General features: G+C 51.1%; 1 protein-coding gene across 1 annotated transcript in view; it reads left to right on the top strand.

The window, feature by feature from the left end:
* USP54 (ubiquitin specific peptidase 54) overlaps positions 1 to 26,065 on the top strand; it is a 56,263-nt gene that overhangs the window by 23,478 nt on the left and 6,720 nt on the right. The window contains exons 11-20 of the mRNA XM_056848102.1: positions 4,662 to 4,793; positions 4,983 to 5,351; positions 8,773 to 9,001; positions 12,617 to 12,750; positions 14,471 to 14,644; positions 15,701 to 15,820; positions 16,843 to 17,029; positions 21,292 to 22,694; positions 23,260 to 23,378; positions 24,725 to 24,865. Coding sequence (XP_056704080.1) covers positions 4,662 to 4,793; positions 4,983 to 5,351; positions 8,773 to 9,001; positions 12,617 to 12,750; positions 14,471 to 14,644; positions 15,701 to 15,820; positions 16,843 to 17,029; positions 21,292 to 22,694; positions 23,260 to 23,378; positions 24,725 to 24,865 — 3,008 coding nt within the window. The remainder of the gene's footprint in view (positions 1 to 4,661; positions 4,794 to 4,982; positions 5,352 to 8,772; positions 9,002 to 12,616; positions 12,751 to 14,470; positions 14,645 to 15,700; positions 15,821 to 16,842; positions 17,030 to 21,291; positions 22,695 to 23,259; positions 23,379 to 24,724; positions 24,866 to 26,065) is intronic.

Here is a 26,065-nt window from a genome sequence, read left to right as displayed (position 1 = left end):
AAGGGGAAATTGCTGTCGCGTCGATGTCATTTCCTGGTAAAACCTTAGGGGTTTCTGCTGAATGATTGCTGCGGTGCGGGTGTCATGCCTGGGCTCACCCCACAACACTGCCCCCCAGGCACCGGTCCATTGAGTGCTCAGAGAGTGATGCTTCCTTTTGCCAAGCGTGGATCTGCAGCCCATTATCAACATGACTGAGTATCATAGAATCATAGAGTTGGAAGGGATACCACCAGGGTCATCTAGTCCAACCCCCTGCACAATGCAGGATATTCACAACTACCTCCCTCACACACCCTACAGTGACCCCTACTCCATGCCCAGAAGATGGCCAAGAGGCCCTCCCTCTCATGATCTGCCTAAGGTCATATAATCAGCATTGCTGACAGATGGCCATCTAGCCTCTGCTTCAAAACCTCTAGGGAAGGAGCACTTACCACCTCCCGAGGAAGTCTGTTCCACTGAGGAACTGCTCTTCACTGTTAGAAACTCTTGATTTAATTTCCACCCGTTGGTTCTGGTTTGACCTTCTGGGGCAACAGAAAACAACTCTGCACCATCCTCTATATGACAGCCCTTCAAGTACTTGAGTACCCCCGAGTTATACTATTACAGGAGAGGAGAAAACAGCAGGGGTTCTGGGGTCTGTCTTGGATCAGGACACAATACGAGGGGAGGGAGGGCATCAGCCTTTTCCTCTGCCCTGTTTTCCTGACTTCTCGGGAGGGCTGTCACCCCCAGTGGGGCAAACAGAGAGGTCCATTCATGTTTCCTCAGTGGGGGAAATAGTACCTCTGCAACAACATCTCTGGTGGTGTAGAGAAGTTCCGTGCAGACAATGTCCTGCCATGGCCCTGATCCAAGTCAGATCCTTGCCACCCTCTCCAAACAGCTAAAGGTTGAAATGCACCCTTGTCTTGCCTGGTTGGGCTGGATAGTAAGGAGGCACAAGGCCCTTGAAGGCTGGGCCTCCAGAGCCAAACTAGACATTACATGCGATACCAGTTGGAACGTGGTTGCCCGGCTTGTTGTCACACAGAAGAACGGGGTACTTATCTTGAAACCTTTCCGTGGTTCCACACCATTTTTGCTAGCGGAAAAGGCTTTGGGGACCTTGTGCCGGCCTCCCTGTGGATGTTTCTGCTGGCAAAGATGGCATGGTAAGGATGCCAGGAGCCCCTTTTCCCCACCCTCACCTCACTTGAGCCAGACAGAGAAACGGGACAGTTGCGAGGTCAGTCCCCTGGCTCCTCCATGTGATGGCGAGTTGGGTCAGGTGCCTGTGTGCTTGTGTCACACATGAAGTCTAGTTTGGCCCTGAGTCTCTCCTTCCTCTGAATGAATTTTCTGTATTTTGCCCCCTCCTCTTTCCCCTTGTTATTATTTCCATCATTTGTCTTCCACTCTTTTTTGGGTGTGTATGTGTGTGTGATACCTGTAATGCAGAGCGCTGCCGTGATTTCAATGCTGGAGAAGGGTCTACGGTAAGGCTATGGATGTTGCGGAACTTGGCTGTTGGATTCTCTGGGCCTGATGCTTCCAGAGAGGTTTGGTATCCTGGCAGGTGTGTGAGTGAGAGAATCTTCCTCTCTTCACTGAAACGAAGGAGGAGCTTGTAGGGCAGGCAGTGGTGCATGGTGTGGTGCTCTCATGTCTGCTGCTCTAAACAGCCTGGTGGTGCCTGCAGAACCTGCCCTACTCCGGGACACCCAAGGGACAGCCATAGCTTGGTGTGCCTTTTACCAGCTGTGGCTGGTACGACGGTTGCTGCCTTTCCTGGAAAAACGAATCTTGGCACAGTTTTACCCAGTTTTTTTGCCTTTCATACATCTAGGTTACATTACTGCATTGCCTTATATATGGGGTGTTTGGAAACTTGAGCTGTTCATAACGCAGTAGGGATCTTATGAACTGGGATCTGCTTCACCGAATACCTTCTGCCAATGTTGAAAGATCTTTACTGTCTTCAAGCACAATTCAGAATACTGGTTTTGACTCACAAAGCCCTAAAGAACCTGGGACCAGGGTACCCGGAGGACATCCTAGAACCACATACACCTGTCCATGTACCAAGAACATCGCCCTGACCCTGGATGGCCTAGGATAGCCCTATCTTGGAAGCGAAGCAGGGTTGGCCCTGGTTAGTATTTGGACAGGAGATCACCATGGAGGTCTAGGCTCGCTACCAGAGGCAGGCAATGGCAAACCACCTCTGAACATCTCTTGCCTTGAAAACGCCATGAGGGGTAGCCGTAAGTCACCTGTGACTTGACAGCAACCCCCCCCCCCAAAAAAAACAAGCAAGAACATCAGCTAAAGCCTTGCTAGGAATATCCCTAGTGGCCCCACTTTGGAGGTTAGGTGGCTAACCAAGAACCAGGGCCTTACTGTCCTGTTTGTGGTCTTTCTCTGTTGTTCAAGCTGCCTTCTGATGTTGCCTGAGACCACAGTTGAAGGGCTATTCCACATGGGAACAGGAAAAACAACAACCCCACCCCGTGTAGTTCTCTCTGCATCCTGCCCCCCTCGGCCCTTGCTGCTGTCACCGCCCTGCCCTCTTCCCCTTCGTTGTGTGGGCACAGAAGCACCGTCACGGCAGCCCCACAGCCCCTCTCCTCCCCAGAACGGCTGAGCTGCTGTTCACAGCTGTTAACTAAAGGAAACTGGGAAAAGCTGAAGCGTGCGGGGTGTGTGTGCTTGTGTGTGCGTGTGCGTGAAACAAAACTGTTTTGAAGGTTCAGCACCTCCCCCTCTTTGAGCTGGACCCAAGGCAGTGGGTTTTTTGCTCTGGCTTAGGGGAAAGCTCTGGGAGATCCACAAGCTGTGCTTGGAATGACCATGATGTTGTGTGAAAGCCGCCAAAACTGTTTTGGTTGGGGAGAGGAGGGGGAGAGCAAATGCTCCGTGCAGAAAGTGAAGGTGCACATCGAGCAAGCGCCCCCCCCGCCAGATGTTTCAGTGTGCTTCTCCCCCTTCTTCCTCCACGAAACACTGTTGCAGGTGTTGTGTGCCCCCCCCCCCCCCGGTGACTTACTATGAATGCGGGAGGCCTCCCTGCCTGAGCTCGGCCACCAGCCGGCCCCTGGTGGGCATGTTTTCCTGAAGGCAGCCCAAGGCTGATGCTGCTGTGCTGTGAGTTTCCATGGCTGTGTTTTATTACACTGGTGGGGGCGTTTTTAAGTTTTGTACGTACACCATTCTGGAGACCGTTGTTGTGAAAAAGAATCATTTTCATCAAGTAGGACTTTTGGATTCTTGTAGCCGGATGCTGCTTCAGCAGTGCAAAGACCCGGCCTCTCCCTGCTGTGCAAAAAGGAGACTGGTGTGTCGTCAGCTGCCTGACCCTCTCCCTGTGGAGAGACGCCGGGCCCCGGCTGGCCCTCAGGGAGCTCAAAGGAGTTCATGCTGGACCCAGCAGATGATCTCTGGAGCTGGGAACGCTTTGGATCACCATGGGAACCGGACAGGACACCGAGTGCCTTTGCGTGCTCATTGACAGCAAGCGCGAGGCGTTTTTCTCTCAAGGGATTAATGGTGGAGGGCTGCCCCTGAAAGCCTGCTCCAGGCAAAACGTCGTATTCCATCATCAGCCAATTGCACTTGGCCTGGCTAATCTTGCAGGGTTGGGTTTTTCTTTTTTCTCTGTACCTGTCGCTTCTTTTTTAGAAAGATACTGTGTGTGTGTGTGTGGGGGGGAGGTAGTTGTGAATTTCCTGCATTGTGCAGGGGGTTGGACTAGATGACCCTGGTGGTCCCTTCCAACTCTATGATTCTATAGTTTAGAATGGGGTTTCCAGACACTGCCAGCTTGTGCCTGTGAGCCTTTCCCTGCTGCACTGAGCACTGTGCTGTGTCATAGAACACGGGGAGGCACAGAAAACAAGGGCACCCCCTCCCCCATACGACCCCGAGGGGGCCTCTGTATGCTGGCAGCACAAAAGCCGTGGCCCTCTGAAGGAGGAGTGGACGTTGCCTCCTCAGGGGTGAGGAAGTGGCTGCTGCAAGGTGAGGAGGATGAGGGGGTGTGTCATGGAGGATTTTGGGTACGGTTCCCCCTTCTCACCTGTCTCATTACATGTACTTTCCAGCATTTGGGGAGGTTGGGGTTTTTTTACACGTCCAGAAAATAAACATTTCATAATATACTGAATTTTTTAAAATATGAAGTGGATCTCATCTGCCCCTAGAGAAAGGGCTCTGATATGCAAACATTTCCTCGGGCTGCAAAATGGCTCAAAGAAGAGGCAGCATATCCTTCCGGAACAGAGGGAAGAGTAAAATAGGAGAAGTTGTCTCCATTCGGAGAGGCGGTGGGTGCGTTCGTGCGTTCAGCCTTTTGGTGTCTGCGCACTGGGAGAGTCCAGTGGCCCCGGAGGTGTGGGTGGTGGAGGGCTCTGCACATTGTTTCTTGCCCCCTGTGGCTTAACCTCCTAAGGAATCCCATCACTAGAGAGTGAATTGTTTCATAGCTGTTGTGTAGCTTCTAAGTTTCAGGTCCAGCTTCTCTACAGCCAGGGACTTTTTGTTTCTGCCGGAGTCTTCGCTGGCGGTTTTTAGTGTATGTGCCGTTTGCGGGGAAGGCGCGGAGTCTGCTGTTCTTAGTGATGCTGCGCAGCCGGTCGGAACGCTCCGTCCACCTGAAGTCTGCTCTGTTCTTTCAGGACACCTGACCGACAGTGAGTGTAATCAGAGGCCTGTTTCCAAGAAGGGCTCCCTGGCAGACCGCAAGCGGAGTTCCAGCAGGTCTCGGAAAAAGGGGGATGAGCCGCAGCCATCAGGATATCATAGTGAAGGCAAGGGGAGGCGGGGGCTTGATTCTTCCGTCTCTGTGTGTCTGTCTCTCCCGTTCGGGTGGGGGGGGGGTAGACGAGGTCTCCTATCAGGCTTCGTCCTTTCAGGAAGGTGATATGAATAATAGTGCAGTGGATTGTAAAAGGAAACCATTTCTGCCCTTCAAGCTGCTTTCTCCTCTTCAACTGCAGGAGAAACGCTGAAGGAGAAGCAGGCGCCCCGAGCTGCCCCCAAAACGTCCAGCAGCACCAGCAGACTGCGGGGCTTTAAAGAGACGGTCAGCAATATGATCCACAGCAGGCCGTCGCAGGCCAGCCAGGGCTCTCCGCGTGGAGGGAAGGGCCCTGCTGAGATGCATCCACTGCCCAGGGCGGTGCCCTCCCACGCCCGAGACTGGGAGATGGACAGCGGTAGCAGCGAATCCAAGTTGAGTTCGTCAAGCAAGTACCGGCCAACCTGGAGGCCAAAGAGGGAGGCGCTGAACATTGACAGCATCTTCAGCAAAGAAAAGAGGAAGCAGTGCGGCTACACGCCGCTGAGCCCTTTCTCCGAAGATGCAGGTGAGGATGTGGGAGAGTTTGGGGGTGCAGGGGAAGGCCAAGAGTCGTGCATCATTAATTGCGGCCTAGAAATTTCTGCCAGGAAGGTTAAGCTCCATGGCTGCCTAACAGGCACATCTCGTCTGCTTATTCAGGCTGCACTGGAAAAATCTGTGAAGGAGCTGGGAATTTTTCTTTGTGCTGTTTGTGTGTTTTGTTCTCTGCTGCTTTCCTAATGGTAGCTCTGGCCCTGTTGGCCTGGCAAAAGGAGCATTTGCAGCAGGAGATCCTCAGTGCTTTGGAGCAATCTGAAAACCTCCTGGCATTCCTCTTGACTGGAATATGCAGTCAAGAGGAATGCCCTGTCCTGTACCTGGGTCTTCTTGGGACTAGAGAAGAGCAGAAATCACCTGCTTGCTACAGCTGCTCTTGAGAATGGCTAATGATGAGGTTTGCAGGCAGAGAGAGAATCAACAAGTAACTTAAACTGGGGTTTGCCTCTAGCAGGAGAATTCCACAGGACTAGGCCAAGACCTAGTCTTTGGAAAACAAACCCTGGCAGCGTTCCCTGTTCTTCTGGTGAGAATCGAAGAGGATTGTCATCCCGTTCCTCTTTGTTCTCTGTTAAGAGGCGTCAGGGCGTTAAGGGTTCCTCCAGAATCCTGCATAAGGAACGGAGGAGGCCAGCAGCTCCCTGTAGCTCAGCCCCTTTCCCGAAGGTGTCCCCATCCCTATTGTGAAAGAGGGCAGCTGTGCAATCGGTGCCTGGAGATTTGGTGGGAAAACGGAGCCGATGGTTGGAGCGGTGGGCGGATGGGAGAGGCAGGGAGCGCTTGAAAGCCCCAGACATACGTCCGTGGAGGTAGAAGGACGGACACCCATGGAGTGACCTCTGACAAGGAGGAAGAGCCAAATCAGAGGCTGAACAGTGAGGCAAACAGGAGTAAGGAAGGAATGGGTGAGTTAGATTTGTAGTTACATGACTGACTGAGAGCAGGATACCAGCATCCCACACCGCCCATGTTCCCCTGGGAAGAAGTTATACATGTTTCAGTATGTCATTGAGAAGCAGCATGTCGATGCTGAAAAGCAATGGAATATGAGAGGAAGGGGTTTGTGCCTCTGCGAGCAAAATAGGTTTTTAATTTAGACAGGGTGGTTAAATATCATAGTTATTAATCTCAGAATGGGCTAATTTAAATAAGACAGTTTTAAAGCTGATTTCAAACCGTGTAAATCACCAGTTCTGTTGTTCACATATTTCCTGGGCAAGCTTATGCAGTAATTGGTTGCTATAGCAATAAAGACATACTGGTTGACAACTAAATGGAGTCCCTGTACATCCTCTGAGAATAATGCCATATAGATTTCTATACCTTTGGGGGTATAGAATTATTGGTTTAGAGGCAAAGTGGGCAGTTATGAAGCGGATCAAAGGCTGTCAAAGATAGGACATTTTGGAGGACTTTCATTCATAGGTTCGCCATGAGTCGGAAGCGACTTGACGGCACTTAACACACACACACACACAAAGCGGATGGATTTTGTTTGGCTCTCTCCGTTACACCAGTGGAGACACTAAGCCACGTCACCTCTTTGACAGCTGGGTGTTCAAAATTCCCCGGGAGCCGGGAGCCCCTGGCAGGAGCTGGTTTGTTGTGGTGAAGGAAAGTAAAGGCATGATTTCTTGCTCCCTTCGGTGGGATTAACTGAGATTAACTGACTCTGCTGGAAGTCTGTGCAACTGAACTTCTGCCCTACAGGCTATTAGTTCCTTGGTGATAAATATAATTAATTGCCAGTAACATCTACTGCACCGTTTTTATGAATGGCCTTGAAAGTCTTTTATTCCCCCCGTTCATTCTTGTGCAGAGAAACATAACCTTAGCTTCAAAGACTCGCTTAAAACACAACAAGGAATTGTGGCGCACCCCTGTGTGAAGAAGCCTGAAGGAATTTGTTTCCCCTTTCTCGCAATCATAACGATTTAGTTAGATGCTTCCATGGCAAATGGTGTCGGGCTTAGTCCCCCCCCAAAATGGCAGATGATGGATGGTGTCTGAGCATTTATAAAGTTCCCATGATACTCAGAAAGTGCTCCTGAGTAGCCTTGCCTGGTCATCAGGTGTTAGACTTCAGTACCTCATTGCATTTCTTTCATAAGGAACTTCACTCCAGACGTAGTCGCAGTTTGAAAGTTTTATTAAGAAAGCCAGCGAGTTCAGTAAGTCCATAGAAAAATAAGGCTAGAATACAGACGTGGGAAAACACCAGTATAACTATAGGGTACATACAATAGGATTGATTATGTTCAGGGTATAACACAAAAGGACGAGGTGCGGCAGAGTTGTCTTGATAGTTCAGATACAAGGAAACAATACAGAAGGTAACTGCCGGTAACTACTCATTGAAAACGCATACAAGGAATTAACGCATGAATTAGCTAGACGATCTCCAGGTCTCCCTGGCATTGTTCAGCGGGACCTGGTATCATACTAGCGATTATCCTGGGCGGGTCTCCATTGTGATGCAGATGCCAGGCGGGGGACAGAGGCCCTAGCTGACATCAGGTACGCTCCACACAAGAGCCATTTCAGGCTTCACCTTCTGTAGCAAATCCCAACGCCTGTTCACGCAGTGCAGAAGTGGTGGCTCTTTTGCGGGCCCTTTTTTCAATTTACGGGGTCTTGATCTGTCCCAGAAGAGTGCTTGCAGCCCGGTACTTGCAAAACAGAGTTGGGGTGTGTGTACGTGCGATCTGGGGCATAATAGATTGAAGTTCTTTCAGTACTGAAAGGAGGATGTGAAATAGACCGTGTGTGTGTGTGTGTGTGTGTGTGTGTGTGTGTGTGTGTGTGTGTCAAGGCATGGTCAGTCTCATGCTGGGGGACGTGTTGCAAATTCTCTGTGGCTCTGCTCCCTCTTGCTGACCTGAAGCCCCACTGGGCAATGGCCTTGCTGGTTTTTGTGGTTCAGGGGCAAAGGCCTTGTTGGGGAACAGAAGGGCAAAAAAAACACATTTCAAGGCCTGACATTCTGTTTCTGCGGGAACTGCTAGGACTCTGCTATACGGATCCCCTTGAACAAGTGTAGGCGAAATGCATTGGGGCCACACAGCAGAATAAACCAACACCCCCCCCCCCGCACTTCACTGTTATTTTTTTGTCTTTTCACTCCGCTCATCTCCCACTTCCTGCTGGGGAACAGAAGAGCCACAGACGGCATGTCAAAGGACCGCGTGTGGCGCTTCAGCCGCTGAGTGAATGACATTGTCTGAGGGAATCTTTAAAGCTTTCTCTTCCTAAATATTGACTAATAGCTACTGCCGTTTGCCCACAGAGATCTTTTCTGCATTAAACTTTCATTTTGACCCCTTTAAAAAAAAAGCGTATAGAGGCTGGAAGAATAAAATGTGACTCTTCTGTCATCTGAACTTTGTCAGCTAAAGAATTTACAGAAGATGGGCTGAAGGAGTCAGTGATTCAAGAAACGAGACCGAACCACTGCCACAGGTACAAGCAGTGGACTCTGGGCCGCGGGGTGCACTACGTGGCCGATCAGCATCCTCGCCTGATCCAGAGGATGGAGTCCGGCTACGAGAGCAGCGAGCGCAACAGCAACAGCCCGGTTAGCCTGGACATGCCTCTGTCCGAGAGCTCCGGCACATCCAGGTAAGGCTCCAGGCAGGGTGTGGGGGCCCCCTCCCGCTTCCTCCTAAACACTCCGCAGGTCTCGGTTCGCAGGTTATCCTCGTGATGAAGCAGCGCATGGTTTAACTGTTAGCTGCTTTTACGTTAAGAGGCAGCCAGTAAATTACAGTAATCATTGAGTGATGTACAGAAGCCTCGTAATGACTTGCAGTAGCTGCCACGCTAAACAGTTGCTTCAGACAACTGTAGTTTTTGAGCTGCCTTTCATTGTCCAAGCAAGGAGAAAACAGTTGCTGCAGAAGGAAACCAGGAAGCGTAGAATCATAGAGTGGGAAGGTGCCATACAGGCCATCTATTCAGGATCAGCCTAGAGCATCCCTGACAAGTGCTTGTCTAGCCTCTGCTTAAAGACTGCCAGTGAGGGGGGAGCTCAACACCTCCCTAGGCAGCCGATTCCACTGCTGAATTACTCTCACTGTAAAAAACTTTTTCCCTAATATCCAGCCGGTACCTTTCCACCTGTAATTTAAACCCATTATTGCAAGTCCTGTCCTCTGCTGCCAACAGGAACTGCTCCCTGCCCTCCTCTAAGGGACAGCCCTTCAAATACTTAAATAGAGCAATCATGTCCCCGCTCAACCTCCTCTTCTCCAGACTGAATATTCCCAACTCCCATAGCCTTTCATCGTAGGGCTTGGTCTCCAGGCCCCGGATCATCCTCATCACTCTCCTCTGCACCTGCTCCATTCTTTCCACATCCTTTTTTAAGTGAGGCCTCCAGAACTGCACACAGTACTCCAGGTGCACCCTGACCAATGCTGTGTACAGTGGGACTAGGACATCTTGCGATTTGGATGTTATGCCTCTTTGGATACACCAAGATTACATTAGCCTTTTTGTTCGCTGCATCACACTGGCTGCTGATATTTAACTTACGGTCCACCAGTATGCATGCTTCTCACCAGCGTGGTGTAGTGATTAAGAGCGGTGGTTTGGAGTGATGTTCTGGAGAACCGGGTATGATTCCACACTCCTCCAAATGAGCGGTGGACGCTCATCTGGTGAACTGGATTTGTCTCCCCACTCCTAGACACGAAGCCAGCTGGGTGACCTTGGGCAAGTTACAGCTCTGTTAGAGCTCTCTCAGCCCCACCTACCCCACAGGGTGTCTGTTGTGGGGAGGGGAAGGGAAGGTGATTGTAAGCCAGTTTGAGTCTCCCTTAAGTGGTAGAGAAAGTCAGCATATAAAAACCAACTCTTCTTCTTCTATTACCCAGATGTAGAACTCGGCACTTATCCTTTGTTAAATTGCATCTTGTTCACATCCGCCCACTTTTCCAGTCTGCTCAGCTCTCATTGGATTCTGACTCTATCTTCTGGGGTGTTCGCTGCTCATCCCAATTTGGTGTCATCTGCAAATTTAATGAGTAGTCCCTCCACAACCTCATCCAGATCATTTATAAAACTATTGAAAAGTACCTGGCCCAGAACCGAACCCTGTGGCATCCCACTGGACATCTCTATCCATTCAGATGAAATGCCATTGACAACTACTCTTTTGGTGCTGTTCTCCAACCAGTCCTCTACCCACCTCACTATCCTAGAGTCCAGTCCACAGTTCTGCAGTTTACCCATCAGAACATCATGGGGAGCCCTGTAAAAGCTTTACTGAAATCCAGGTCAGTGACATCGACAGCATTCCCTTGATCCAGTAAGCTTCATCACTCGATCAGACTGGCTGGGTTCTTGCAGCTCTGAAGTCCCTGTTCTTGGGCCTCATGCTCAGGCACCTGGCTCTGAACACATGAAGCTGCCTTATACTGAATCAGACCATCAGACCTCAAAGTTGATATTGGTCTACTCAGACCGGCAGCAGCTCTCCAGAGTCTCAGGCAGAAAAGGGTCTTTCCCATCACCTACCTGCCTAGTCCCTTTAACTGGAGATGCCGCTGGGGATTGAGCCTGGGACCTCCTGCATGCCAAGCAGAGGCTCTGCCACTGAGCCCACAGCCCCTCCCCAATACTCAGCCTCTGCACCTGTTTGTCATGTAGACCCCACTTACTTGTAAAATTGGCATGGCAATTTTTAGTTTTCCGTTGTATTTATTAATTAAAATATTTTTACTCCACCTTTCCTCTCGGGTCAAGACAGCTTACAGTAATACTTAAGGAAAGGAATTAAAACATTGCTAGTTAAAACCAAAATAAAATAACACCCCCCCCCCCAAGATGCCTGCTACTCGTAGCCCATGAAAAGCTCCGAAAAACTAAACAGGTCTCACTGCACCTCCTGAAGGTCTGTGACTAGAGGACCTCCCCAACTGCTTCAGGAAGCCCTTTCCACAGAGTGGGAGCCGCAGCTGAAAAGCTCTGGTCATAGAATCATACGTGTTGGAAGGGACCACCAGGGTCAATGAAGGGGTCGATGTCCACTCACCCACCCAACCGTGAGGCTACAGAAGCATTGATCAGTGTGGCCAATCTGGCTGAGCCTAAGAGGGAAGAGAGTTGGCGAACTAGGCGCAGCTGGTAGAGGACCCTTGTTAACAGTGAGCTTCAAGGCTGCATAGATGGACTAACCTTACCCTTTGTAAATGCCTGGGGTTGCTCCCCCATCAACCATAAGCACGTTGCCTGTTAGGAGGCAGTTCTAAGCCTTCAGACTGTGCGTTTGCCATGGACTGGAGACAGCGTTTGAGGTACTCGGCTGAGGGTCACAGGAGACAAACGGCTGGATCCAGTTCAGCAATTCCACTCGTAGCGGAGCCTCCTCCAGCGCAAAGTGCCTTTTCCGTGGGAGCATGGCATCTCACTCCAGAGGAAGACTCAGCTGCAAGTGGACCAGAGAGCCAGCGTGGTGTAGTGGTTAAGAGCGGTGGTTTGGAGCGGTGGACTCTGATCTAGAGAACCGGGTTGATTCCCCACTCCTCCACATGAAGCCAGCTAGGTGATCTTGGGTTACTCACAGCTCTCTCAGTCCCACCTACCTCACAGGGTGTCTGTTGTGGGGAGGGGGAGGGAAGGCAATTGTAAGCTTGTTTGATTCTCCCTTAAGTGGTAGAGAAAGTCGGCATATAAAAAACCAACTCTTCTTTTTTCTTCTTCGGGTTCATAGAATCCCCCTCATCATGTTAAAGGGGTCCCACTCATCATGGGTGACATCTGTGGGACGACGACGTGCTCACTGCTCCCACACAAAATCCCCTTTACTAGCCTTAACCAGAGACTTGTAACCACAGTTCAGGTTACCCAGAATTTGCTCTGACCAGCTAGATTTAAGGCGAAGGTTCGAAGCTGGCTCAGAGCTGTTTTTTAAACAGGGGCCTTGGTTAGCATTAACCATAGCTGAGACTGGTGTAGATATTAAAGGTATTAAGGACCGGGCGTGGGGATGGTGGTGGATTTGAGCCCAAGGGGAGAGTGAGTGCGCAGTCTTGCATACCTATTCTGTAAATGTGGATGAAAAATTAAGAGTAAGACATACAGCAGCTACATATATATGGATCATTCATATATGTATGTAAGTATGTATGTATCAGCGAGTCCTAGAAAAACTGCAGGGATCCTCCTCTCTCTTCTTCAAACTCAAAGGTTGTGTGTTTCATGCTGGAATAAACGTTTTCTTCCTTTCAAAAGGGATTCTCACATGAAGCGACCTGGTGCTTTTGTTCCTGCATGGCGTAATATCCCTAAATCCCACAGCAGCAGCATCTTGGAAGTAGAGTCAGCTTCATCTCCTAGTTGCTGGGCAAAGAGCAAGCACTCCAATGGTAAGGAAGGCCTATTTCCATCTCAGACTGGCAGTCCTGGACCATAAACTAGTTGTGTGAGCTCCTCTGTCTTCTGGCTCTTCCATTTTCATAAAAGCAGGAAAAGGCATCGGCAGACATTCTTTCGGTAACTGACTCCGAGCATTGTGTGTATTCCTCTGTTTTCTTAACTTATTTCTTTATTGCAGCATTTCTATCCCAGTGGGTGGCCCAGGCTAGCCTGATCTAGTCTCAGAAGCTAAGCAGGGTTGGCCCTGGGTTAGTACTTGGATGAGAGATCACCAAGGAAGTCCAGGGGCATAGAAGCGAAAATGACCAAACTGTGGCTATCGTATTTTGGTCACATGAGAAGGCAAGAGTCAGTGGAAAAGACAGTCATGCTAGGAAAAATGGAAGGCAGCAGGAAAAGAGGAAGACCCAACACGAGGTGGACTGACTCAATAAAGGAAGCCACTTCCTTCAGCTTGCAAGACCTGAGCAAGGCTGCCAACTACATGACATTTTGGAGGACATGGATTCATAGGGTCGCCATGAGTAGGAAGCGACTTGACTGCACTTCTCACACATGCATGCAGGCAGGCAGGCAATGACAAATCACTTCTGTTCATCTCTTGCCTTGAAAACTCTATAGGGTTGCTATAAGTCGGCTGTGACTTGACCGCTCTTAGCACGCACCCTTGGCCACCCTTCAGCACGAACGCCTCCAAGGTGAACACACACATGAACACACGAAGCTGCCTTCTACTGAATCAGACCCTTGGTCCCTCAAAGTCAATATTGTCCACTCAGACCCGCAGCGGCTCTCCAGGGTCTCAGGCAGAAAAGGGTCTTTCCCATCACCTACTTGCCTAGTCCCTTTAACTGGAGATGCTGGGGATTCACAAGTTCACAAGGTTGGAAGAGACCACAAGGGCCATCCAGTCCAACCCCCTACCATGCAGGATCCCACAATCGAAGCAGTCCCAACAGATTGCCATCCAGCCTCTGCTTAAAGACCTCCTAAGGCGGGGACTCCACCACCCTCTGAGACAGCACATTCCACCGTCTAACCGCCCTCACCATCAGGAAGTTTTTCCTAATGTTTAGGTGGAATCGCTTTTCTCTTAGTTTAAATCCATTGCTCCATGTCCTAGTCTCTAGAGCAACAGAGAACAAGCTAGTTCCCTCATCCACATGACATCCCTTCAAATATTTAATCATAGCTATCAGGATTGAACCTGGGACCTTCCGCATGCGAAGCAGATGCTCTACCACTGAGCCATGGCCCCTCCCCAAGGTGGCTGACTGTTGTGCGGGTGAAGCACAGCCCTTGGGAGTGACCCTACAGTTTGGTAATAGGAGTCCATCTGCAGAAGCGGGCTCTAGTCCTTGAGGGCTTTTGCTGAAATAAAATGTTACTAGTCCTAGTTTCTTAGTGTTTGTGTCACAAGACTCCTTTTTTGTGTGTGTCTTGGCTTTTCTTAAGAGCCAGTTTCTAGCTTTCACGGCTGTGAAGATTGGTTTGAAAGAGCGTAGATGGGGGCTGGGATTGTCTGGGGAACTCATGAGATTATGGGGAAGAGGTGCACACAGCAGATGGAAGCAGCAGGGCTGTACCTCTGATAATGTTCTTGAACATCTGTGTCAGGTAGCTAATCTGCTACTGGGGGTGGGGGTGTCTAGAAAAAATAGTTCTAACTAAACATCCTATGGTGGTTTTGACATGTCTGTTTCTCCCCAGGCGGGGAGGTGCTCGTTTCCTCCAAGAGCGAACTCGATGAGTTGCAAGAAGAGGTGTCCAGGAGGGCCCTGGAGCAGGAACTCCTGCGGAAGCGGGAGAAGGAGATGGAGGCCGCCGTGGGCTTCAATCCCCGCCCCAGCCGGTTCATGGACCTGGATGAGCTGCAGAACCAGGGTAATGTGCGGTGCCAGGGTGGAGGGGGCTGGCCTATAAAGGTCTACCCTTTTTCCTGCGGGGGGGCACCTTCTCACCCTTCTGGTTTTGCAGCTAAAGTGATACCTTCTGTAGCAGATTACATTACCCCAGACTCTGTTAGTCATGCTTACCAAAAAAAAATCCCACACAAAGGAAATCCTGAAGGTTCAAAATGCTCCAGAATCTAAATTCTGTGAAGAACACATGTTTTTGCCATGTGAGGGAGAAAAATAGAAAATGCTTCCAGAGATGGTGTTCATCTGGTGGTGTAGTGGTTAAGTGGTTAAGAGCGGCATGGTGTAGTGGTTAAGAGTGGTGGACTCTAATCTGGAGAACCGGGTTTGATTCCCCCACTCCTCCACATGCAACCTACTGGGTGACCTTGGGCTGGTCACTCAGAACTCAGCCCCACCTTCCTCACAAGGTGCCTCTTGTGCGGGTGGGTAGGGAAGGTGATCGTAAGCCTCTTTGGGACTCCTTTCGGTATAGAAAAGCGGGTATCAAAACCAACTCTTCTCCATAGTGTATGGTGTAATGGCTTCGGTCATGGTGTGATTTGTGTGACCTTGAGATCCTCAGTCTTTCCTTCCTCCTGCTGAAGTTATTTTGAGGATTTTGCCCTCCAAGAAATAACTTTACCCAGAGAATAAAACAGAGTGAGCCCTGGTTTATGATCCTTCACTGTTAATTGAACCTCTCCTTCTCACTGGCTCTTGTGAGGGCCCTGGTCAAACAGCAGGGCCAATAAATGCCAGCAGTCCTGTCCCATTTTGTCGCTGGAAGTGTGAGCAGCCCCCTGCTCTTGTGCTCACCCACGGGGCCTCTGGCTCAGGGCTGTTGCGGCATCGGCTGCTTTTGGGGTTGCCATAAGTCGGCGGCGACTTGATGGTAGTTTGCACCCCCGCCAGGGCTCTGGATTTGAGGGCTGCTGTTTTAAATGCTGCAGAACGGAAGCAGCTATGGGCTGAGGCCGAGGGGGCAGGAGGCCCCGAAAGAGGGGCTGTGGATTGAAGCGTGCTGCCTGCCCACTTGCAGGGAGGACGGAGGGCCCAGAGCAGTCTGTGCAGGAGGCAGAGGCGGCCCTGGAGGAATCCCTGCGCCAGGAGCAGAAGGGCGACTGCGCTGCGGCTTTGGCTCTCTGTAACGAGGCGATATGTAAGTAACCCTTAACCACTTCCACTGCTTCCCACCACTGACTAACGCCACCCGCTGTAGCGCTGGACTGGCTGGCACAGACAGGCCTCGGGGTGGCCGCTTCTTGGTGAGCCCCCACCGTCACGGGCTCTCCTTGCGCACTAGGTGGCCACAGACAGTGACGGCTCGGAGGGGCTCCTCTGGTCAGCTCTTTTGCCTGGTAAGTTTTCCTCCCTCCTGCTGTCCAGCCCTCGGTGCACAGTCCCCCCCCCCATTTAAAGGGTGTAAAACTCCCCAAGTGCAGCTTGTAGAAAGGGGAAGAGAAGCTGGCCTACCAAAAAAAATGTGTCTGCTCTACTCCTTTAAATCTCAGGGGGAAGAAGAAGAGGAGACCCCAGCTTTTTGAGAAGTTTAAAATGTGTGCTGTGACTTTTTGGGAATACTTGCTGCTGCGTTTCTTTATTTTGACACTTTTTTGATTGGTTGGCTCTCCCTCCCCCCCTCCTCCATCGCCTTCTTGCTAGCGAGCAAGGTTGCAGACCAGTGGGGCTTCGGGCATCACGGCTGTGTGGCTTTGAGAGACGCTTCCGGGTTCAGGCAAACCCGACAGCCCAGCACCAGCTTCTTCATCCAGGCTTCTGCTAGCAGGTGTCCCAACTGGCTGGGTCTTTAGAATTCCTCTCCCGATCAGATTGACAACCCTGTTTGGGGGTAAGGATGACCACTGGAGAATGACCAGTTGGTGGTGTGAGGGCTGGAGTGGAACCCATGCTACCTGGGCGGGGGGGGGGGTTGCCTAAAAAAAGAAAAAAAGAATTACAATTTGTGTTCAACGTCACTTCGTTTCAGTTCTGATTAACCTGTTTGGACACATAGCTAACAATGTGCATTAATGGGAACGGATGCATCCTTGTGAACTCTTCTGTGGCGGCATTTGCATGTTCCATTTTTCTTTTTATGTTCCTGCAGCATCTTTTGGTTTTTCTCTCCCCCACCCTCCAGGTTTGTTTTTTGTTTCTGCTATGTTTTCTTTTGCTTTTTAGCTAAACTAAGACTTGCCATGCATGGTGCCGGCTCTAGCACTCACACCAGAGCCCTAGTCGATAAGAAGCTGCAAATCTGTATCCGAAAAGCACGGAGCCTCCAGGATCGCATGCAGCACCGGCAGCCAGCACAGCCGCCGCCCACGGGCCACCCGCCGCAAGGGGGCCCCCTGACCCAGTCGACCAGGTAGACGCGGGATGTTTGCCCTGCTCTGGACCGGAATGAGGCCGGAGCTGGAAAGCAGGAGGGAGCTGGGGGTGCCCCGGTTTGTTTGACCCTGACGCGTGTCATTACTCTCCTCGTGGAGGGGGTTGTGGGCCTCTCCAAAAAACAGGAGCCCCGTGGTCCTGATGGCAGCTGTGAAATAGTGCCAGCCGCCATCCAGAGCCCCCCTGCTGCATGGATCACAGCTCTGGGGAACGGGCGGCCCTGATTGCCAAAGGGCTGTGGGGCGGGTGGGGGGGCGGCGGGGGGAGAGCACTCGAGTGCCGTAGAGGGGGAGATTTACAAAAAGCCCCCAATAGTGTACAATCAGTAGGTAATTCTGCGAGAAGAGGGCGGAGCCTTGCCGATGCTTTCCAGAGGGCCCTGGTGCCAGGGTTCTAAAGCAGGGGTGTCGAACTCATTTGTTGGGGGGGGGCCGGATATGACTAAAATGTCACTTGGTCGGGCCGGGCCATGCGCACATACATACATACATACATACATACATACATACATAAGGGAGGGAGGGATGGGGAGAAAGAAAGAAAGAAAAGGGGAGAGGGGGACAGAAAAAGGAAGAAAAGAGAAAAGCCTTCCCCCCACACACCCAAACATGCTAGCGGCCCAACGCGACCACGGGAGGGCTTCCACCCGACCCCCAGGCGTGCTAGTGGCCACGCGACAGCGGGAGGGCCTCCACCCCACCCCCACGCACACCAGCGGCCCCCCGGCCCAGTGCGCCTGTGGGAGGGCCTCCACCCCACCCCCAGGCACTCGGCCCAGTGCGACCGCGGGAGGGCCTCCACCCCACCACCCCCGGCACGCAAGCAACCCCACGGTCCAGCACGACTGCGGGAGGGCCTCCACCCCACCCCCCGGGCGCGCCAGCGGTCCCACGGCCCAGCGCAACTGCGGGAGGGCCTCGGCGTGATTGGGCAGAAGCCTTCCCCACTCCCTCCCCGGCCAGGCACGGGCCCCAGGAAGCCCAGAAAAGGCCGGGGGAAGGGGGACTAGATTCCTCGGCTCCGCGGGCCGAATAAAAGCCCTCCGGGGGCCGGATTCGGCCTGCAGGCCGCACGTTTGACACCCCTGTTCTAAAGGCTGTGTGAGCACCCCCTCCTGCATTGGCCCAGGTGGGTGCCAGTTTTCGCCCAGCTCTCTCGCTCTGCTTTGACCCGTCAGGGTGTGAGGAGCACAGGGGCTGGCTCAGTGTCATGTCTTCTGGCAGCTACCCCACGGGCGGGCATCACCTGACTACTACAGCTTCAGCTGGGATTGCCAGACCCCCGCCAGGGGTGGGGATCCCCTGCTTTGGGCCCTCTCCCCCCACGCCATCCAGCTGGCTGGGTGTCTTACCAGGCTTAAAATGAGGCTGAGGCCTCAACATGGCCTGCGTGATGACATCACTTCCAGAAGTGACATCATCACACAGGCGATGACAGGGGGAGATGCTCTGATATTTGGGGAAAACTCTATGGCAAAACCAGCTTCTACTATAGAGCTTTCTATAGTAGCTCAATTTACACGACCTGAGCAGAGGCTGCCAGAGGCAGGACATTTTGGAGGACATTGATACATAGGGGTCGCCATGAGTTGGGAGCAACTTGACGGCACTTAACACACACACTAGAGCTTTTGCCCAAATACCAGAGCATCTCCCTCATTGTTGGCATGTGATGATATCACTTCCTGAAGTGTGACATCATCACACAAGTGCCGTCGAGGCCTAGGCCTCCTTGTAAGCCTGGTGAGGTCCCCTCCCTCCCCCGCTGGTGGCCAGGGCAGGCGCCTGGCAACCCTAGCTCCAGCACACCGAGAACCCGGAGGAGGAGGGGGGGAGATGCTGTTGAGTCGCCACTGACACTCCGCAACCCCCGGGGGGCCGTGGGGCGCTCGAGGCAAGAGAGGAGCAGCAGTGGTTTGCCATTGTCCTGCCTCCACATAACACATCTAGCCTTCCTTGGTGCTCCCCCCCAAAAAAAAATCCAGGTCCATTAGCTCCCCAGCTCTGAGGCGCCTGGGCTGTTTGGGCGCTGACGGGGGTGGGGGACTTGCATTTTCCCAACCACACATTTGCAGCTTCAGTTCTGGAGAAAAACCGGTTCCCTTCAACTGACCCACTAGCTGGGAGACACGCCGCTTGACCCACCATCATCACCACCACCACCACTTGAGAAACCAGGGCTGGGCGTTTATTTTGCAAGGAAGTTCCTGTTCAGAAAGGCCATTAACTGAATTTAATTCTGGTTTGTCAATCCAAGCTGATTTTCTGTATTGCAAAGGGAAAACGATAGGTTATGCTACAGTTTATAAAGAGAAGACAAAAAGAGGAAGTTGTCAGTAGAAGCGGGATTAGGAATTGGTTTGATGATCCCAAAAATTGTATCCACCATCTAAAGTGAAGGAAGGTCTTCCTATTGAGGAATCTGGAAGCAAACTCTGAAGCTATCAAGATGACCTCCCTGTAGTTGCTGCCCGGGGAGGGGGGAGGCTGCAGCCCAGCAAACCCCCCCTCCACGCCCCCAGCAGGTCTCATCCTGTCCCCTTCTCATTAGAATTTGGGGGGGGGGACAACCACCGACCTCCCGTTTAAAACAAGTGTGGGTGTCAGTCTCTCATACTCCTGGTTGGTAGATGTGCGCTTCAGTCCTGGACAGACTGCCAACCTTCTGAATGACCGGTTCTGAGCCAGGAGGGGGCAGCTGTCTAACAACACTGAATGAAATGGATCTCAATTCGGCACCACTCTGAAAAAGACTTATATTAATTGTATTCTAGAGTATATTTCTACTCCAGGCCAAATTCCAATGTATCTTGGAGAAGACGAATGTCCCACAGTTTAAAAAAAAAAAAAGTTTGTGGTGGTGGTAGAAGATATTGTGAAGTAGAGCGTCCTCCTCGTCACTCTGGTTCCATCCAAGAAGAGGGCAGAGCTCAGACTTTCTTTCTTCAGCTTCATGCAATATCGTTCTGTGCCTGTTTCATGCAGGGTTCCCAACTATCTGGAGAAGAAACTGCCCCTTCGATAAAGGCTTCATGTGTGGAAATGGGCAGGGGAAAGCTTTTCATGGCATGGGAGTAAATCACATCACCTGCTCTACAACATCCCATCAAGCCTCTGTTAAAGGGGCGGGACATTTTGGTCTCCAGATTGTTGGCAACCCTACTTGTATCCCTTTTGAAATTTAGGTGGAAGATGGCCTGAAAGTCAAATTCCATTTTTAGTTTTTGTTCCCCTGTACTTGTCGGTGAAAGAAATGCATTACTTTGAAACCAACCCAATATTTCTCCTTCCTTCTCTCCTGTTGCTCTCCCATGGGAATTGTGACCCCTCATTTAAACAGGAGGAATCTCCTCTTTTTAAATATCATTGCCTTGGTTGTAGTTCAGAGTTCTGGGTTTTTATTTCCTGTAACTGAGTTGTGACATCTTGAACTCTCTTTAGTTCTATGCTGTGAGGTGAAACTCATAATTTTGAAAGTTGCAGAGTTTAAAAATATGCTACCACCCCCCACTCCAAATCCCATAATATTATACATATTATATTTCGTAGATTATCTCTGTTAAATAAATTCTCTGGCTAAATTAAAAATGCTATTTTAGACCAACGTGTTAGCAGCGCAGTGAGTAACTGAGCCGGAGAGCGTTAAGACTGTGGTTATGGCCTGCTCCGAGGTCAGATTTGTCCCCATCCCGTATTTATTGAAACAACCTTCTGCATGATCGTGTGGACTTTTCTCTGGGATTTGCAAATAAAAAATGAAGAGTCCGGCCATATTCTCCTTTGGAGTAACTGGGAGGGCAGGTGGCAGTCCTCGGAAGGGCGGGAGGTTTTCCCTCGAGCCTCTGAGGAGGCTTCCTCCACCCCTGGTCTGCTTTAAAATGCAAACTTTGAGAGCTTCGGCTTCTCTGGCCTCAAACGTCCTTCTTGTAGAAACCTTCAGGTGTGCTGCTCTGTGTTTCACGGCGCATCTGAACCGACCTCACGTGGAGCGTTTCTTCCCAGGGATGGGTGAGAAAGACCTTCCTTCGGTGGCACCTCAAGTCCAAAAGAGTGAAGGTCATTGCTCAAGTGGGTGACCTCTCCCCTCTCCCCAATTAAAAAAAAACAAATTAGCCAAGGATGGATTTGCTAAAGCTGAGTTAAGGTGGATGAAACGGGTGGGGTTTCAGACTCTTGTGTTGCCTTTTCTTCCTTTTAGGAATCTCCCAGTTAATTGACGGTGATTTTCTGTGTGTTCCAGTGAACCGGCTGGCCCGCTCCAAGTACTGCTGAGCCAGAAGATGCAACTGGAGCCCAGCAGAGAAGCTGAACTTGGGTCCAGTTCTCACCTCCATCCACCTGCTCCCCATCATGAATTGCAGTCATCCTATCCTGAATCTTTCCCCCCACCCACTCCTGAAAGGAGCCCCTCACCCAAGGCCTCTCTGAATGTCCAGGCGGCTTCTTCTGGTTTCAGTGACTGGGCTGCCCCCTTTCCCTGTAGACCTGGGGTGAGTGGCAGATCCGGACCAAGTGAGAATGGAGCCCGCTGTGGTGGGGCGCTGGAGGGAGCCTCCACCAATGGTCTCCGAGGCAACAAAGATTGCAGTAGGTTCGAAGAAGCTCGTGACGTAACATCATCTCTCACTCCTCATTGCAAAATGAAATTTAACATGGCAAACTCTGGATCTTTGCCTGTCCTCTTCCCTCCTTCGCACCCAGCGCACGTCCCGTCTGATAAGAAAGGCCTCCGCGGCCCATGCTTCAAACCCTCAGGCTTCCCAGAGTGGCCAGGTGCAGTTCCCGAAGGGGCCTGTCCTGCCATCCCCCCAGGTTCTCCTTCCCTCCCTCCGCCTCCTCCTTGCCCATCACAGACTGCAAGGAGGCCCCTCCAAGCAATAAGCCACGAGAGTTTACATCACTCGCCGGAGAAAGCAGTGAACGGGAACCCTTGGGAGTCTGAGGCAGTCGCCGCGAAGGGGCGCGTTCGTTCCCTCGCAGAACAGTTTCAGCGCATGCAGGAAAGGGAAAGGGCTCACGAGAAAGAAAGAACGGTGGCTCTCTGTCACGATCAGAGGGCCCCACAGTTATTGCCGGACTCCTTTAGCAATCCTCCCTCCTTGGGACCCAGGCAGCCAAGCACTGGAAGCCTAAGGAACGGGATCTGGCCCGCTGGCAGCTTGGACACGTGCCTGGATGCGAGGGGAGAGCTGAGCGCTGCGGATTGTTTTAGCGTTCACGATACGGTTTCTCAACATCCTGGCTGGCACGATGGAGAGCCGTGCTACAGGGGGAAAGCGAGTGCTGCGGATCCTGACGTTCACCAAGGGAGGCTCAACCACGAGGGAGAAAGGAGGCAGGCGAAAGAGAGGAATCCCACTGGGTTTGCGGCCTCCGTGCCAGTGGACTGCTGGGTAGACAATGTCCAGAGGTACTACAGTTCTCGGCAGGACTGCCAGACGGTGCTTGGGCAGCTGCCCCCTGCCTCCGGCCTGGGAGCCTTTGCGGAGGAGGCCCTGCAGAAGCACCCGCAGTGGGATCAAGACACAGAGCAGGAGATTTCGGAGCTGGAGTCGCTGTATCAGGCTAGCTTGCAGGCGCCTCAGACAAGCCACTCTGCACTGGGAAGGCGGGACAATCCGTGGCCTCCCTCGGGCAAGACGGGTAAGGCTGCCGTCAGTGGCGGAACCTGGTCTGCTTAAGCGATGGTTGGTCGGTGCCTTGGAGCGGATCAGCTGCTCTCCGCCGAGCCTGCTCGGACCGCCTTGAGTAGGAAGGTGGAATTTGATCCCACTTGGCTGAACTGCTGTGGCTTTGTTGACAGAGAATCTTTTGAACAGTAGAGGGTTGGTTTTTTTTACATTTGGGGAAATATTTATTTACTTGGGAGGCCACTGTGGGGAGGCTGTGCAGAGGAAGGCCAGGGCAGACTGCCGCTGCTTGACCACTTGCCTTGAAAGGCCCTTGCTGGGGTCGCCAGAAGTCGGCTGTGGCTCAACAGCACTTTACACACACACACACACACACACACACACACACACACACACACACACACACACACATCTAGTCAAGGAACAATTGTGAAACTCCCTGCAGAGAGAGCCTTTTGTTCCTTTTAGTACCTGACAGGGGTCTGGCTGCTATGCTAATAAATGAGGGAAAGCCAGAAAAACCAAAAATGATCCATAAATGAAAAGCTGATTTCTGCTCCCCCCCCCCCCCCCCGTAGCATCTGGAAATTTAACTCCGCGGAAGTTTCTCGGTGCAGCTGGCCTGGGCCTTTCAAAAACTCCGACAGCAGAGATTGAGCGCAGCCTCTGCCGAAGTACCACGTCTCCAGGATCCAAGGTAACATTCTTGGGCTGTCCTAGGAGGAGGGGGTTATGTTAGTCCAACACCCAATTCATGCACTAACAGAAGTTGTGTGGAAATGAAAAAGCAATAACAAACACTGTCGTTTAAAAGTCAGCATTCAAACTGAGAATAACTAGGAATGTTTGCTTAGTGCATATCCTAAGCTTTTAATCTCCATAGTTATAGAAGACTGATTACCTTTTATTGTTCTGCAGTAGGATACAAGAAATGATTTCATTAGCAAATGTAAAACCGACAGAGTAGGTGCAGAATGTAGACGAAGCACACAGATGGGGGACAAAAAAAACAAGTCTCATTTATCAAAAAGTAAGATGCTCAGATTCAGAAAGCAGATGCTACATTTTAAGAAGGCTGTACCACTTCCAATATAATTTTTCAGAGTTTTCTGAAATTACAATGCCTCTCCTTTAATTGCCCGGAGGTGTGGGGCCTGCCAGCATCTTTCCTGGCACCTGTGAAGTGTTTTTAGAAAAGTGGGTGGGGCAAGGAGGGGCTTTTGCCCAGCAGGGCTTCTGATTGGCAGATTGTCCCGATTTTTTTTAAATTGCTTCGGCAGCAGCTACTACCACAACTCATGGATAGTCACTGTATGATTGAATGTAATACAAGAAGATATTTTAAAACAATATTTTCATTTTAAAAGTCATGAGCAGAGCTTGTGCCTGAAATGTTGGTGAGTTACTGTTAGCAATAGGCTAACGACAGGCTTCACTCCCTGACATTTTGTGGTTGATTCTACCTCCTGTGGCAGCCATTTTGTGGTTGCCCCACTACCCTGTGCCAGAATTCCCTAGGAGCATTCAGGCTTAAAACGGTTGGGGATTCCTGCTGTATTGTATACCTTTTCTGAATTGGAAAATTTAATTATTTGTATAATTGTCTGTTTCAGAAAAGGTCCTTGTAGACTTCATCAAAAATTTCATTGTATTTGAAATGACAAGTAAACTAGGATCAGGAACTGAGAAATTATTAGAAACCTATCCAGTTGTACCATTTTCTGCCCACCAGATTTCAGACCCCGCCATATATTGGAAAAACTTTGGAGTCTGACTGGAAAGAACCACTTTAGTAAGAATCACATGTAAGGATCTGTTTGGATATTGTCCGGACAGCTCTCCAGTTCTGATTTGCCTTCCCTGATTAGAAGAGACAGGATTGAGAGACGAAGTGGATCAGACCAAGTCAAAGAACTCAAAAGCACTAAACGTGCAAGTCTTACAGATGCTTTCTGTTTTAATGCTGTAGACTCCTTTGGCCTGGAGTTCCACAGGGCCATTTTCCATGCGAAGATCTTTCTGAGCGTGGCAGTCTCTCTGCAGGTGCCGTACACCAGGAACCACGGCCAGAAGCCAGAGGAGGAGGAGATGTACAGCGCAGAGAACTTCCGCCGCATTGCCCGTAGTCTCAGTGGAACAGTCATTGCAAACCGGGAAGACGTGCTTGCCTCTTCCCACAGTTTTGTAAGTCCAGAGGTCAACGAGTGGCGTGCTTTGATTGGGCGTCTCTCCCCCCCCCCTTTGTCCTTCAGCACAGGCGTAAACTAGGAGCAGGCAGAGTTTGTCTCGAGAGCCAGGCTCAGCATCCCCTCTCCTGGGATGGGAAGCACCTTCCCACATGTGCCAGGAGATTGGACAGCTTTGCTTCTCAGGGAGGTAGTTTTGAGATTTGCCCTGTGTCTTCCCAACTGACACCAGTATTCTCCAATGCTCTTTTTTCTCCCATCTTTACTCAGATTTGCCTTTCCCTTCCTTCCCGCAACCCCCAAGCTTTCTGTCATCAGACTAACAGTTGAGAAGAAGGCATGGTTATAGACCGTGACCATTTAAAAAAAAATTGATATCTCAGTGATTCATTCCATTTGCCACGAACTTAGGCAGATCATGAGAGGGATGGCATCTTGGCCATCTTTTGGGCATGAAGTAGGGGTCATTGTGTGTGTGTGTGTGTTGGGGGGAGGTAGTTTGGAATTTCCTGCATTGTGCAGGGGGTTGGACTACAAGACCCTGGTAGTCCCTTCCAACTGTATGATTCTATTCTATGACCATTGGACTGGTTTGCCCAGGAAGGCTGTCCACGTCTGCTGCCCGTTTCAGGCTTTTGGTTTAAGTTCTGTCTGTGTTTGCCTCGTGGAACATGGGTTGAGTTCGGTGGTCCATGGGCTGGGACTGCCGTCTCCCAGCATTGCTTTTTGGGACTTTTCTGTGAATGAGCGAATTTACCATAATATGCTTTCTCCCTCACTCATGCCATCTAGGTGGCTCAGAAGAATGAATGCCACATGGCTCATGAGACCACCTGGTTCTTGAGGCCCACCGTCTGCCAGTCATGTTGGCAGGCCATTCCTCCAGAGTAGACAGGAAGCCGTGTGGAAGCATCCTTCCCCAGGGTGGAACGCGTTATTTAACCCTTCTCTTTTCTTCTGGCTCTGATTCCCTGCTAGTCTAAACCCTGGCCATCCCCACAATAAGGGGGTGGTTTTAAGCCCTCGTGTCCCTGGAGCAGGGTTCCGCGATGTGGTGGCCCACCAGTACTTCCCTTGGTACCCACTGAGCTTTTCTGAGAGTTGGCGGGGTCTTGTACGGGAAAGCTTCTTACCGGCTTCCCTGATTCCCGTGAAACAGTTTTCCACTGGAGGATGAGGAGGACGGATTGGCAGTCAA

Source organism: Euleptes europaea, chromosome 4 (genome assembly GCF_029931775.1).
Source record: "Euleptes europaea isolate rEulEur1 chromosome 4, rEulEur1.hap1, whole genome shotgun sequence".
NCBI classification, from domain to species: Eukaryota; Metazoa; Chordata; class Lepidosauria; order Squamata; family Sphaerodactylidae; genus Euleptes; species Euleptes europaea.
The sequence above is the reverse complement of the archived record's forward strand: the minus strand, read 5'-3'. Positions and strand labels throughout refer to the sequence as shown.